Below are 16,155 nucleotides of genomic sequence, written 5' to 3'. Positions count from 1 at the left end.
TTGGTGGATTGGAGTGTGATTTGGTTTTGGCCAGGATCAATCTTTTGCTCCCTGTTTGCTGTTTTATGCTAGTTTTTATGTTTTCTTTGTAGTTATTGCTCTGTTTTTGTTACTATTTTCTGGAACTACGCCCACTTTTTTTGGAATTAGATGGAGATGTAATTATCTAAAAAAAAGAAAAAAAAATTCTCAACTTGTTCTCAACCAATTCATACTCAGAAAACTAATGCCTATGTCTCTCAACTAGTTGTCGTCTTCGATGGATCCCATGAATCCAGATAGCAAGTCATTTGTTAAGACTCCGGAAAAGAAGGAATGAAGTACTCGTTGTCTATTTCAAATGAGAATTTGCATATGATGTTGAAGGATAATCTTCTCATGATGTCCTAATGTCCAACAATCTATATTGATTGCCGGAGAGTGGAGAAAGGCGTGCGCTTGGAGTAGTTGTGGAACTTGGTCTTGAGGATGTCGTGGACGTTGTGGGGGTTGGAAATGATGTTATCAAAGATGTGGAAGTGGATGCTTTTGGTGGGTGAAGTGCAGAGGAGGTGGATGTACCAATCACAAAGATTTAGGAAGTGTATGGTCTATGACATGTTGAGGTAGGTGCGACACGTGTGACAATTACACCATGATTTAATTTTGGAGCTAAAGAGGAGGAAGAAAAAGATGTAAAAAAAGACTGTGAAGGTGAAGAAAGAGAGTATGAATGTTAGGGTTATGCGAGATATGATAAAAATTGGGGAACAACAGTGTCGTTTTCGAATATAGGGGTCAGGGATCATTTTGTCCCTTGTTAGAGTTGTCAGAGATCATTTTGTCCCATGTTAGAATTTTTAGGGACCATTTTGTCTTCCATTAGAGTTGACGGAGCCAAGGACCTAAGTGACTAATGAAATTAATTGTTAGGGACCAATCGAGTAATTAATTTTAGTTGGAGACTAAAATGTCTAGTTTGAAATTCTTTGAGGACCAAAATGGGTATATACTCGATTTTTCTTTTGTATGTTCAGTTAAAATTTGTTTGGTTTGGCCTTTTAATAATTAATTGAGTTAAGAGTATTATAATAGTGGGAATTTTTATTATATTATTTAAAATTATCATAAATAAAATATACTATAATAAAATATACTATAGAAGTTTTAATAACTCCTACTAAAAAACCTCCACAAACAAATAAAAATTCTGTAGTGTCAGGTAGCATATCAAACAAAAGAAGGCAATAATAAGGCCAATGGTTAAGAAAAATTCATGGCACATTTGCATGTTCCAAAAACCATTGATATGCTTATCTCTTGAAAACCTTGTTAAGGAAAATGACCGGTTAAAAAGTATAAATCTCAAGAAAAACAAGATAATAATAAGAACTACCTAAAAGGGTTGAAGAGTCAACCACACAATGGATTTGATCATTGAAGAAATGCAAAAAAGACAGAGTGGGAATCTAAAATTTGAAGTCTTTGTGTGTGGTGGGTCCTATAAACTCATTCTCAACACCAAAGAGTTGTTTCAAAGGAGAGAACTTTCCATGAAGTGTTAAGGGCCACCCTTCCAGTCAAATGTTAATAATACAAAGGTAAAGAAACAAATGCATTATCATGAATCCTTAAACTATGGATTTGCTATAAGCGTGGGATAGGGGATGTATTCAAGGAATAACCTTGTGGTAAAAGGTATAAATATTACAATGAGCTAAACAAAAATAATAAAAAATATAATTATAAGAATAGTTTATCAAAATTGGCAGGGTGTACAATACTAAAAAGAATGTACCCCCTAACTGAAGCTAACGCCTGCCTCATAATTATGTAATCCTTCAGGGTTCCACAGGACTTGAAAAGCTAGGCCATGCCGCTGATTGAAGAAGCTCTTTACTAATGATGTTGACAAATAAACTAACCACTGTCTTTACTCTGATTTAATTCTTGGAAAAAGGACTTCCTAGCCTCGTACGTTGACCAGCAGATTGCGGCTGCAAGAGCATGGAACAACATCCTTCGAATCCATTCTCGCATGAGCCCTCTGTATCCATCCTTTTTCACTATTGTTTTTAAAACTTCTGCAATTGAACCATTTTCAAACTTATTGCATCCACAGACACCCTGCACCATAAACCGATATCATGATACTCCCTCCCTTTGGCATATATGATAAAAATACCAACTATGATATTGGTTGTGCAGAAGCTGATAGGGTACATACAAAGGAATAACACATGTATCTATATGCATAACATAAAATTTCTTGCATGCATCTTAGCCTTGAAATGAGAATCAGATGGGTCATAATCAAAGACTAACTATTACTAACATAATCAATGGTAGACTAGCAATTTTTACAGTTTGAGATTAAATACCTGATTAGTAACTCTCTTTCTCTCAACTCATTCCTTGTCCGTTCACTGTGAACTTCTTGACTAAATATATTTTGGACTATTTTCAACTCGATTCACACAAGTACATTAAACTTACACCTCAGAATACGACTCTACCCTTGAGTATATGAATAATTTTGAAGTGCTGGTTTCATAATATCATCTTTTTTTATCAAGTTTATAAAGCATAGTACCAATCATAAATAAAATCCCAGCTCCAACTACCATTTCTTTCTTGATATTTGTTAAATTAAGTTGAGCAGGGTAAGTTATATTTTAAGAAGGGAAAACATGATTTGTACAAAACTGAGCCAACAAGGCAATAGCATATAGATAGATCCAAACTTACAGGCTAAGTGTTGTAGGGTATGTAGTATATACTAGATAGACACTTCAACGCAGCATCAAACTTCCCATGAAACCAACATTACCAAACGATCAATTAAAATGATATTCATAGTTACACTTAAACGGCAGCAAGTCTCTTAGGAGACCACTGGATCCTGGGACCAAGGCCATTTCTGGCCACGTAGATAACCTACTCCCAAGATATGTTTGGTTGGAGGGTAGAGAAGGGTTATGGAGGAAAATGTGTTTCGTTTCTAAGAAAAAGAAATTAAAAAAAAAGGGGGGGTTAATTTTATCTTAATCATCATTTATCGGATAACAAGAATCTAAGCTCAACCCCACCACAAATACATCAGGTTCATTCAAGGCAGCTTGTAATCACATCCTCAAGTTTATAATGTTATTACTCCCTTCACACAGGTTACAGATTCGTGAGAAGAGAGCACACTGTTCACAGGTTAGAACCTCGCACTCAGCATCCTAACACCCCACTAATCGGAACAAACTATTTCTGATAAATAACCCATAAGAGTTGTTCCATTAAATCATAATATGAAATCCAGATCAACAACTTATTCTTCTCCTTGGTTGGTGTCTGCTACAAGGACAACATGACCCATTACCATCACTAATCTATGTTCATGACACTTCATGATTCTACATAGCATTACTAGGTTGCAACTTGTCATAAGCCTAATGCCATCAAAGGTTAGGCTATGCTATCACAAAATTTGCAAACAAACCATCATATTAGTCGTTGAAGTCAACGAGTGACTGACATTAAATTCCTATCCAATGTTAGGAGGCCAATCCAAAGGTCCTGAAGTTGCTACAAGTCGGTCAAGATGTTGAGGGACTAACTTACTCTACTTTCTTTCTTTTCAGTTTTAGATCAGCTTCAAGGACCTCAGCAGAGCTTCTAAAATTCTAGAGTCGAATTTGACATCAGCTGACAATTTCTTCGGTTAATTTGCAAGTATATTTGAATATTTGCAACTTGAACAGCACGAATAGGTAAACACAAAAGCCTAACACTGCAACTATCTACTCTATGATCATAATCCTATTGAGAACAAATAACATTTTAGGCAGATACAAAAGTATAATTAAAAGAAAAACTTACAAGCTTTTACCCACTGAAAAGTGGTGTCTACTGTCTACTACATAGAACAAAAGCACCCATTGCATCCTATCGTAAAATGATAAACCATATCTACAAAAAGCATAACAAAGTTATAAAACTAGAATACTCTATTTTATTCAATTTTTTAACATATGGAATATCAGTCATCTTCTTCCAACACCTTGGTACCGGGTTTCTCCTTCAGAACCTCTTTCGCGTCTTTTTTCGGGTCCTCCTCCATAGGATCCACTTCCTCGTCGCTTGAACTACTGGATTCTTCTCCTTCTTCTGATTCTGAATCGAGGCACACGACCTCGGTTAAGCGGCGTTTTTTGTGTGCATTGGTGTCGAGAAATGTTACGACAATAGGCGGCTGGGGATGTTTTTCAACAGAACTTCCATCTAAGTAAATGGTTTGGATTACAGTAGTTGTCGTGGTAATTACCCATAAATGTCTGTTCGGGTTATATTCAGTAGTCACGCTGGGGATGCGTTGAGTGGTCTCAACTCTATGTGCTTGGGCCATTTATTATCTAGAAAAAAAGAAGGCCAAAGAAAAAGAAGAAGATCAAGAAGGGGAGGGAGATTGAGAGAAAGAAAAAGCAATATACCATCCTCAATTACCTGACTCAGCTTTGATGACTACCAGGCAATAGCTCCACGAAGAATACTGTAACAGCCCAGACCACCCGCTAGCACGATATTGTCCGCTTTGGCACACAAGGCCTCACGGTTTTGCCTTTGACGATAGGGATGATAGCCGAAGCCCCCCACACTCACTCGTCAAAACGCGTCATGCTAGGGAGAGGTATCCACACCCTTATAAGGCATGCTTCGTTCCCCTCTCCAACCGATGTGGGTCTTACAATCCACCCCCCTAAGGGAGTCCAGCGCCCTCGCTGGCACATCGATCCGAGCTCTGGCTCTGATACCATCTGTAACTGCCCAGACCACCCGCTAGCACGATATTGTCCGCTTTGGCACACAAGGCCTCACAGTTTTGTCTTTGACGATAGGGATGATAGCCGAAGCCCCCCACACTCACTCGTCAAAACGCGTCATGCTAGGGAGAGGTATCCACACCCTTATAAGGCATGCTTCGTTCCCCTCTCCAACCGATGTGGGCCTTACAAATACTAACTGTGGTTCCACTTCAATTCCATCGTCACAATTTATAGTGAGAAACCATCTATGTTAGATTTGTAATTATAATTGAGTTTGAGTGTCTAAAGTAATTTTAGTTTATTTAATATTTAACTATATGCGGTTTATATATGCAGAGTTCTTAATTATATAAAATAATTATTTTAAATTTTATCATTTTTATTGATTTAACTATTTAGTATATATATATATAATAAATCGTAGTATTTTGTATTAATTTATTGTGATAATATTTTTTTATTTTTTTTCAATAAATGTAGTTTACTTTACTATTTAACCATTTTTCTAAAGGAATAACAAGAGCATAAATTTTTGCATTACGTTGAAAAATATTCAAGTTGAAATAAGTTATGTGTGGTTGGTAAAAGGAAGATTATTTGGAATAAGGATAAAAATCTTCCTTCAAGGATTTCGAAGGATATTTAGGTATATAACCAAACAAATTAAAGATATATATAAAAACGGCAATAAAGTTGGTAAAAAAAAAAACAAGTTGCATTCAAAGAAGAAAGATAAAGTAAAATTTTCCATGAGTCGATAAAAGTATAGGTAGTGCATTGCAAACAAACCAATTTAAATTACATAAAGAAGTTTTAGAATTTATGTAGAAAAAATACATGTTAACATGAAAACAATTTTATCATAATTCAGAATGATTTTAGACGTACAGAATCAGGCCAAAAAAAATGCAAACCGAAACTTCTTTGATTCAAAAAAAGAAATTTCAAGAGGTTACTAATAAATTATTTAGGTGAATAACTGATTTAGTATCTTACTTTTTTATGTATATTATTATGTTAAATATATATAAATAAAATAAATTTGGAGTTAATGTATTAAATATTAGTATATCAGTACAGACAAATGTTAATACACTTTAGAAAAAATAAAGAATGCAGTACTCTGTAAAATTAACTTACTGTTAAAAATAAAAATAAAAACAAAAAATAAACAAAAAATAAATAAATAATAAAACATCATAAACTCTAAATCTAAAAATTTAAAAATCTTACAAAATTATAATAATTATAACTCTAAACTTAAACCCAAATTCTATACTCTTAAACCTTAAATTATATAAGCTAAACCTTACCCTTTAAATCCTAAAATCCGTTTCTCTCAAAATTAATTTAATTTATTTTAGAGATATAAACTAATTAATAATTAATTTTATTTTTAAAAAATTTTTAATTGCAAGATATACCGAAAATATCTCATTCTTCTAAATGCTTTCAACCATCTTCAATATAAAAGAATTGAGCTATAACTAAATATTATTGCACTACGATAAAAAAAAATAAAGTGAACAATTTGATACTTGGTTGATATATTCCACCCAACTGCCATATCTTTAACTAAATGTACTTTTAATAAAATATTCATTTCACAGTATGACCTTTTTATAATATTTTTTTGTGATAATAAATATTTTATTCAATAGATATATTTCATTAGTTAATATTTTAATTATATTGCACATATAAATAGGTAGATTATTAATTTATTACAAAATAATTATTTTAATAAACTCAAAATATATACATTAAAAAATTATTAATTATTATGTATTAAATCAGTTGTGAATAGATATTTTTTAATATATAAAAATAATTATTATTGATTACAAACTTCAACTTAATATTGTTATTTAAATGGTGAACAAGTTTTTGCAATATTAAAATATAAAACCGTGTATTTTTTATAAAAAGGTTTGATTACAAGGCTATGCTATATCCCACATGTGACATGTGACTCCATCATAAATATTGTTAGTCATCTTTGGGATAAGTTCTGCTAAGTTTTGTCAACCTACTCTCTACATACATACAAAAAAAGGCTAGGTGTTATTCCATAAATAAAAATATCTTTATCTCTTTATGAAATAATATATCTTGTTATCCAACAATTGCTTGTACTAGGCATTGTCAAATGTTTCATTAGTGGAATCAAATGGTGCCAAATTACTATCTTCGGCCACCACTTTGAGGGCACTTTTGTAATTTCAAGTATGATGCAAGTTTTGGGTCAATATTGGTGTCATTATAGAAAGGGCCACAAGGTCTTTAAGGCCCAGCCCATGAGAATTGAAATTAGAGAGAAGCTCTGAGAAGCTTGAAGATGAGGAAGGAAGGCTTGTACTTGCAGCTTCATTGCTTGCAGTTCTAGCGTCTCTTCTTCCTAAGGGCACATGGTAACGAAAGTGTGGCTCCAATAACTGTTATAATAGAAGCACAGTAAGTTGGATTAATGTTCAAACTGGTTTAAAAAAATCATGAATAAATTAATTTAAAAAATTAATACTTAATTTAATTATTTTGTTAGTTTTTATAATTTTTTAATTAAATTTTTATATTTTAAAAAATATTTAATTCTAAAATATTTAATTTTAAAGTATTTTATAATTTATCATATATCAAATACAAAAATAAATATTTTAAAAATATATTTAAAAGTTTTTGTTTAACATAAAATTAAATTACAAATTTTTAAATTATAAAAATTTAATTAAAAATTAGACAAAACTATAAAAATTACTATATTAATTAAATTTTAATACTTTAGTTTGGTCTTTAAAATATGTCAATACCTATAAAAACTACCAAATTAATTAAACTTTAATACTTTAGTTTGATCTTTAGAAAATGTCAATACAAGTTAAATTAGTCATTTTTATAACTACTTTTAATTGAAGGACTAACGATAACTTTTTAGATACTAAATTGAGCCGTTAAATCTTTGAGAAATTCAATTGATTTACAAAATTATGAAATTATGATTTTTTGATAAATTTGTATCAAATTTAAAATTGTTATAAATTATGATTTTTTTTAATAATAATTAGTTATTATTACAGAATAAAAATATTTTGTAACAAGAAAATTTGTTATAAAACAATTCAATATTTTATAACAACGTGATTACTTTTGTTACAAATTATGTGATAGAATTAGTATTGGACTAGCCCAATTAGAGAATTATACTATAAATAGGAGTATAATGTAATAATGTGGAATATGCATGATGTAATTGAAAACTCTATTTTTTCTCTTTGGCCCTAACTCTATGAATTTCTCTTTTATTTTCTCTAATTATCTCTGATTCTCTCTAATTCTCTCTGTTCTTGATACAAATTCGTATCAAATGGTGTTTTCATTGAACACCATGCCAAATTCTCATGGTGATTCAGTGGACTCAATTTTGGATCAGATTCAACTTGACCTACAACGCTTGAATTTAGATTTTCAAAAACGAACCGAGATACATAAAGAAATTCTAGCAACTTGTGCCAGAATTTGTGCTACCTTAAACGCTTATCAACAAGTCCAACAGCAACCAATTTTCCAAATTCAAGCCAAATCAGATTCACATTTGCACCTGCTCCACAAGAATTCAACAAATCCAGCAGCATATATCTCAGCACTTCCAGTTTTGCAATTTCAAATGCTAGAATCAGATTATCAAGAACCAAATTCTACCATAGACACACTAGATCTAACAATTCTAGACAAACTAGATGCAGATTTTTAGAATGCAGATATAAAAATTCCAGAGTTAGAAAGCGATGCAGAACACACAGAGGAGGCAGCAAAATCATATTTTAATTTTAACTAGTGTATGAACCGTGTTAAGCACGGAAAAATTTATAAAAATAAAAAAATTATATGATTAGATATTTAAAAAAAATACAATAATTATTATTTTAAAAAATTTATAAAATTATGATCAAAATCAAAGTTTAACTTAAAAATAGTGAGTAATAATCATTTTACACTTTTTTTAAAGTAAAATAATTATACATTGATACAAAATTTAAAATAAAATTAAAATATTTACATTAGAATTCTAATTTTTTCAAAGACTTTTCTATAAACAACATTAATGGTTAAATTTGAAGACATTCCTACGTGATTTATAAGTAAAACTTTTAAACCTCTCTTACTCTTAACTCTTGAAAGTGTCACATATAGTTGATCATGTGTAAAAACTGGTTTGGGCAAGTACAATCCAACATGAGATAAAGTTTGTCCCTGAGATTTATTAATTGTCATGACAAACGATACTATTATGGAAACTGTCTTCATTGGAATCTAACTGGGATGGTTTCATTTGTTGGTACCATATTCATTCTTGGAATCAAAGCAATATGACCAACATTGTTACTCGTTAAGACTTCACATTCTATGACATGATTTCCAATCTTCCTAACTTGTAGTCTTGTACCATTACAAAGACCATTGGATTAGTCAATATTCCTCAGTAACATCACCGGAACACCAACCTTGAGTATTAATTTATGTGGACGCAAACCAGAACAATTTATGCTATTCAGTAATTTAGGACCATAGAGATTTAGCTGGCTCTCCATATTCCCTTCATCCATACAAATAGAATCTGAACTGAGATATAATTTTTCTCCTCCAGGAATGATAGCCATCAAATGGTTGTTGACCTCTTCAACAATGTCCAGCGTGGGAGCCAGTATAGTTCTTACTTTGAAAAAATCCTTTGAGACATGTTATTCAAAATATTTGGATAAGAAAAATAAACCAACTCATCAAATGTCTGGTCCGAAGAAGGAATAACAATATCTCCTGGAAGACATATCTCAGATTCACCATCCATATCGTTACCTATTAAACCATCACCAACTTTCAATAAACACTCACCAAATTGCTTTGTCTCATCTTGATCTGAAGCAGTCGTCCCTACAAAGAGTCTCATGTTTTTTGTTAGTTTGAGCACCTGACAAAACTTCCAAAAGCAAGACGAATTAACGGTTGAATGAATGATATCTTGTCTCGATCCTCGTAGAATGACAGGAAGAAATTGTCTAAAGTCTCCATCTGGTACAACCACTTTTCCTCCAAAGGGCGAATCTTTGTTATATGTTAGAGAAAATCTCATGATATCACCCAAGCATTTATCAAGCGCTTCATAGCAATACCTTCTAACCATTAGAGCCTCATCCCAAATTATAAGTTTGGCTTTCAATAGCAGCATTGTTAGAGGGGAACCAGGTTTGATATTACATACAGAATCCTCAGTTATATTCAGCGGTATTTTGAACCTTGAGTGTGTCGTTCTTCCATTGGGAAGAAGTAAAGATGCAATACCACTTGAAGTAATGTTTGACACAATATCACCCCTTGAGCAAATCTCAGCAGACATAAGGTTCTAGAGAAATGTTTTTCCAGTACTCCCATGACCATACACAAAGAAAAAACCCCCTTCATCACAATATATAGCTGTAACAATTTTATCGAATGCATATTTCTGCTCAGGTGTTGCGATGGCTAACATGTTTGAGGCATTTTTCTTTAAATCATCCCTGTTAAAGTTTAGCTCTTCCCTGATAACCCTTTCGGTTAACAAAGAACTATCAACTTCAGTTGCTAAAGGCATAGAAGGATAGTCTTTCAAGGTTTTATCATAGGAATGTAAGATCTTGTCTATATCCATTAAGCACAACTGCTTAATCTCATCATCTGACATGGTTAATTCTACATATTATACGATACTATAAAAATTCAATCAAACTAACAATGATCAATAATGCAGAACTTTTATAATTGCAATTAATAAAAACTCACTCCTCATGTTCATCACGGTTCTCTGTCGATACAAAATATCATCTGAGAGTTCATGCTAACATCTATTCCAAACATGTTCTGGTCTTGAGATATTGTTGGATGTTAATAGAATGACAAATAACCTCCTAACAGAAGAACTTTACTGATAAGGAAAAAGCTGATCAAATTGTGCCGGACAATGACCTAGTTAAATTTGCAAATCTCTACTGTGAACTCAAATTTCCAGTTTTTGTGGAAAAGCGGCACCTCTACTTGGAAAGGACGCTCAGAATACCAACCGAATTAAAGAAGTACACTGAAAAGTAGATCAAATAGAGAGGTTGGGTATTTCTTGAGAGGGATCTGACAGAAGTAAACGCATCATGGGTGCGTGAGTTCTATTGTAACTATTACAAGACAACCCTTGATGTTGTGCAGCTTAGGGGCAAGGAAATCTTGGTCACATAGGAGGCAATAGAGGATATCCTCCACTTCCAGCCTAAAACAGACGATGCAGATGGTTATCAGAAGGCTGAGGAGTCCATTAGGTTTATGAGTTTTGATTGGGACGCTGTTAGGCGTACCATAGCCATTGACCCTGATGTTCCACGGGCTATGGGAAATTCGAAGTCAACTCCAAGGGGTATCAAGATTATTTATCTCAATGATGAGGCTAGGCTGTGGCAGCAAATACTGAGCAATTATGTTATGCCTAGTACTCACGAGTCAGAGGTGCCAGCTGCTATGATCATCCTCATTTGGTGCGTTATGGAAGGAAAGGACCTATACCTTCCACGGTTCATCAGGAAGTACAAGTCTCGAGTTCATGTCAGAGGCTCCCTGTCATTTCCATACTTGATCACCCAGATGGCCCGCCGAGCTGAGGTGCCTTGGGAGCTGGAGGATGAGAGGCCACCAATTGCCGACGGCAAGAAGGTCATCCCGCACAGCAAGCGGTTCGGACCTCTAGGCCACCGACCACCTTCTCTTACTTCCTCTACTGATGCGGCCACATCCTCAGTAGCACCTTCAGTGCCTGCAGCACCACCCGCATCCACAGCACCATCATCTACCTCTCAGCCAGTCTACCATCTAGTGTACCGCCTCTTTGAGCGCCTTGATCAGATGGAGCGCTGCAACCAGCGGCGTCATGAGCAGTCTGAGCATCGCAATAAGAAACGCTATGAACATCTGAAGCTGATGGTGAGGTCGGGCCGCCCTGACATCCCCTCCGAGCCTGATACACCCTCGGAGCACTCTGAGGAGGAGGATGAGCAGGAGGAGGATGCACAGGAGGAGGACCAGCAGTAGGACAGCACGAGGAGCCTCAGTTTGAGCAGCCTGCAGAGCCACAGGCACCTACACAGCCAGAGCCCACAGCGCCAGTGGTATGCGAAATTGTTACTCAGGTTGTGAATTGTTGTTCGAAATTGATTCCCTGGCAATGGCACCAAAAACGGATGCACAGAACCATGGTCTAAACATATCTTCACAACTTCGCATAACTAACCAGCAAGTGCACTGGGTCGTCCAAGTAATACCTTACGTGAGTAAGGGTCGAATCCCACGGAGATTGTTGGTATGAAGCAAACTATAGTCACCTTGTAAATCTCAGTCAGGCGGATATAAAATAGTTATGGAGTTTTCGAAAATAAACAATAAACTAAGGATAGAAATACTTATGTAAATCATTGGTGAGAATTTCAGATAAGCGTATGGAGATGCAATCGTTCCTCTGAACCTCCGCTTTCCTGCTGTCTTCATCCAATCAGTCTCACTCCTTTCTATGGCTGGCTTTATGTAAGGATGTCATCGGTGCCAATGGCTACTTTCGATCTCTCTCGGGAAAATGGTCCAAATGCTCTGTCACAGCACAGCTAATCGTCTGGAGGCATCACCTTTGTCGTTGGTTACCTCCTATTCCTCCCTGTGAAAATGGTCCGATGCGCTGTCACTGCATGGCTAATCATCTTAGAGGTTCTCGGTCATACTGGAATAGAATTTACTATTCTTTTGCGTCTGTCACTACGCCCAGCACTCGCGAGTTTGGAGTTCATCACAGTCATTCAATCCCAGAGTCCTACTCGGAATACCACGGACAAGGTTTAGACTTTCCGGACTCTCATGAATGCCGCCATCAATCTAGCTTATACCACGAAGATTCTGATTAAGAGATCTAAGAGATACTCATTCAATCTAAGGTAGAACGGAAGTGGTTGTCAGGCACACGTTCATAGGGAATGATGATGATTGTCACGTTCATCACATTCAGGTTGAGGTATGAATGAATATCTTAGAAGCGAATTAAGATGAATTGAATAGAAAACAGTAGTACTTTGCATTAATCTTTGAGGAACAGCAGAGCTCCACACCTTAATCTATGGAGTGTAGAAACTCTACCGTTGAAAATACATAAGTAAAAGGTCCAGGCATGGCCGAGAGGCCAGCCCCTCTGATCTAAGAACCAGGCGTCCAAAGATGTCTAATACAATAGTAAAAAGTCCTATTTATACTAAACTAGTTACTAGGGTTTACAGAAGTAAGTAATTGATGCATAAATCCACTTCCGGGGCCCACTTGGTGTGTGCTTGGGCTGAGCTTGAATGTTACACGTGCAGAGGCTCTTTCTGGAGTTGAACGCTAGGTTGTAACGTATTTCTGGCGTTCAACTCTGGTTTGTGACTTGTTTCTGGCGTTTAACTCCAGACAGCAATGTAGAACTAGCGTTCAACGCCCTTTTACGTCATCTAAACTCGTTCAAAGTATGAACTATTATACATTTCTGGAAAACCCTGGATGTCTACTTTCCAACGCAATTAGAATCCCGCCATTTTGAGTTCTGTAGCTCCAGGAAATCCATTTTGAGTGCAGGGAGGTCAAAATCCAACAGCATCAGCAGTCCTTCTTCAACCTCTGAATCTGATTTTTGCTCAAGTCCCTCAATTTCAGTCAGAAAATACCTGAAATCACAGAAAAACACACAAACTCATAGTAAAGTCCAGAAATGTGAATTTAGCATAAAAACTAATGAAAACATCCCTAAAAGTAACTAGATCCTACTAAAAACATACTAAAAACCATGCCAAAAAGCGTATAAATTATCCGCTCATCACAACACCAAACTTAAATTGTTGCTTGTCCCCAAGCAACTGAAAATCAAATAGGATAAAAAGAAGAGAATATACTATAAATTCCAAACTTTCAATGAAACATAGCTTCAATCATATGAGCGGGACTTATAGCTTTTTGCCTCTTGAATAGTTTTGGCATCTCACTTTATCCATTGAAGTTCAGAATGATTGGCTTCTATAGGAACTCATAGTTCAGATAGTGTTATTGATTCTCCTAGTTCAGTATGATGATTCTTGAATACAGCTATTTTATGAGTCTTGGCCGTGGCCCTAAGCACTTTGTTTTCCAGTATTACCACCGGATACATAAATGCCACAGACACATAATTGGGTGAACCTTTTCAGATTGTGACTCAGCCTAAAGTCCCCAATTAGAGGTGTCCAGGGTTCTTAAGCACACTCTTTTTTTGCTTTGGACCTTGACTTTAACCGCTCAGTCTCAAGTTTTCACTTGACACCTACACGCCACAAGCACATGGTTAGGGACAGCTTGGTTTAGCCGCTTAGACCAGGATTTTATTCCTTTAGGCCCTCCTATCCACTGATGCTCAAAGCCTTGGGATCCTTTTTATTTGCCCTTGCCTTTTGGTTTTAAGGGTTATTGGCTTTTTTGCTCTTGCCTCTTGGTTTTAAGAGCTTTTGGCTTTTTCTGCTTGCTTTTCCTTTTTTTTCTATATTTTTTTTTTTCGCCTTTTTTTTTCTCTTTTTTTTTTCTGCAAGCTTTGTTCTTTGCTGCTTTTTCTTGCTTCAAGAATCATTTTTATGATTTTTCAGATTATCAAATAACATGTTTCCTAGTCATCATTCTTTCAAGAGCCAACATATTTAACATTCTTAAACAACAACTTCAAAAGACATATGCACTGTTCAAGCATTCATTCAGAAAACAAGAAGCATTATCACCACATCAATATAATTAAACTAAGTTCAAGGATAAATTCAAAACTCATGTACTTCTTGTTCTTTTGAATTAAAACATTTTTCATTTAAGAGAGGTGATGGATTCATAGGACATTCATAACTTTAAGACAAAGTTACTAACTACTAATGATCATGTAATAAGACACAAACATAGATAAGCACATAACATAGAAAACAAAAAATAGAGAATGAAAGAACAAGGAATGAGTCCACCTTAATGATGGTGGCGTTTCCTTCTTGAGGAACCAATGATGTCCTTGAGCTCTTCTATGTCTCTTCCTTGTCTTTGTTGCTCCTCCCTCATTGCTTTTTGATCTTCTCTTATTTCATAAAGGATGATGGAGTGCTCTTGATGTTCCACCCTTAATTGTCCTATGTTGGAGCTTAGTCTCCTAGGGAGGTGTTGATTTGCTCCCAATAGTTTTGTGTAGGAAAATGCATTTGAGGCATCTCCGGGATCTCATGGTGATGAGATTCATGCGCCTCTTGAGCTCCATGAATGGGCTCTCTTGCTTGCTCCATCTTTTTCTTAGTGATGGGCTTGTCCTCTTTAATGAGGATATCTCCCTCTATGTCAATCCCAGCCGAATTGCATAGGTGGCAAATGAGGTGCGGAAAGGCTAACCTTGCCATAGTGGAGGACTTGTCAGCCACCTTGTAGAGTTCTTGAGGTATAATCTCATGAACTTCCATCTCTTCTCCAATCATGATGCTATGGATCATGATGGCCCGGTCTATAGTAACTTCAGACTGGTTGCTAGTGGGAATGATTGAGCATTGAATGAACTCCAACCATCCTCTAGCTACAGGCTTAAGGTCCAGTCTTCTTAGTTGAACCGGTTTGCCTTTTGAGTCAATCTTCCATTGAGCTCCTTCTACACATATGTCCATGAGGACTTGGTCCAACCTTTGATCAAAGTTGACTCTCCTTGTATAGGGGCGTGCGTTCTCTTCCATGTTTGGCAAGTTGAACGCCAACCTCACATTTTCCGGACTAAAATCTAAGTATTTCCCCCGAACCATGGTGAGATAATTCTTTGGGTTTGGGTTCTTACTTTGATCATGGTTCCTAGTGATCCATGCATTAGCATAGAACTCTTGAACCATTAGGATGCCGACTTGTTGGATGGGGTTTGTTAGAACTTCCCAACCTCTTCTTTGAATTTCATGTCGGATCTCTGGATACTCATTTCTTTTGAGTTTGAAAGGGACCTCGGGGATCACCTTCTTCTTGGCCACAACATCATAGAAGTGGTCTTCATGGGCTTTGGAGATGAACCTTTCCATCTTCCATGACTCGGAGGTGGAAGCTTTTGTCTTCCCTTTCCCTTTTCTAGAGGATTCTCCGGTCTTAGGTGCCATCAATGGTAATGGAAAAACAAAAAGCTTATGCTTTTACCACACCAAACTTAGAATTTTGCTCGCCCTCGAGCAAGAGAAGAAAGAAAAGATGAAGAAGAAGAAGAAGAAAAGATGGAGAAGAGGGGGGAGGTGTGTTTCGGCCAAGAAGAGAAAGGAGA

At 35.6% G+C, this 16,155-nt stretch overlaps 2 protein-coding genes across 2 annotated transcripts; both read right to left on the bottom strand.

Moving 5' to 3' along the window:
• Positions 1-8,311: 8,311 nt before the first annotated feature.
• Positions 8,312-10,182, bottom strand: LOC148569156 (uncharacterized). Its single transcript, XM_088484905.1, has 2 exons — positions 9,562-10,182; positions 8,312-8,485 (listed from the first exon to the last, which is right to left on the bottom strand). The coding sequence occupies exons 1-2, from the start codon at positions 10,180-10,182 to the stop codon at positions 8,312-8,314; spliced, it is 795 nt and encodes a 264-aa protein (XP_088341031.1).
• A 6-nt stretch (positions 10,183-10,188) lies between these two features.
• LOC107636241 (uncharacterized) lies at positions 10,189-10,506 on the bottom strand. The gene has a single exon (XM_016339764.2). The coding sequence runs from the start codon at positions 10,504-10,506 to the stop codon at positions 10,189-10,191; it is 318 nt and encodes a 105-aa protein (XP_016195250.2).
• Positions 10,507-16,155: the final 5,649 nt, after the last annotated feature.

Source organism: Arachis ipaensis, chromosome B4, assembly GCF_059453495.1.
Source record: "Arachis ipaensis isolate K30076 ecotype BB chromosome B4, ASM5945349v1, whole genome shotgun sequence".
NCBI classification, from domain to species: domain Eukaryota; kingdom Viridiplantae; phylum Streptophyta; class Magnoliopsida; order Fabales; family Fabaceae; genus Arachis; species Arachis ipaensis.
This window is presented reverse-complemented; position numbering and strand designations above follow the sequence as displayed.

Coding starts and splice junctions, on each gene's coding strand:
- LOC148569156 (XM_088484905.1), bottom strand. CDS start 10,182: ATGTCTGCTGAGATTTGCTCAAGGGGTGATATTGTGTCAAACATTACT. Junction 8,486..9,561: donor ACCAGACATTTGATGAGTTG/GTTTATTTTTCT, acceptor TGTCTATGGTAG/AATTTGGTTCTTGATAATCT.
- LOC107636241 (XM_016339764.2), bottom strand. CDS start 10,506: ATGTCAGATGATGAGATTAAGCAGTTGTGCTTAATGGATATAGACAAG.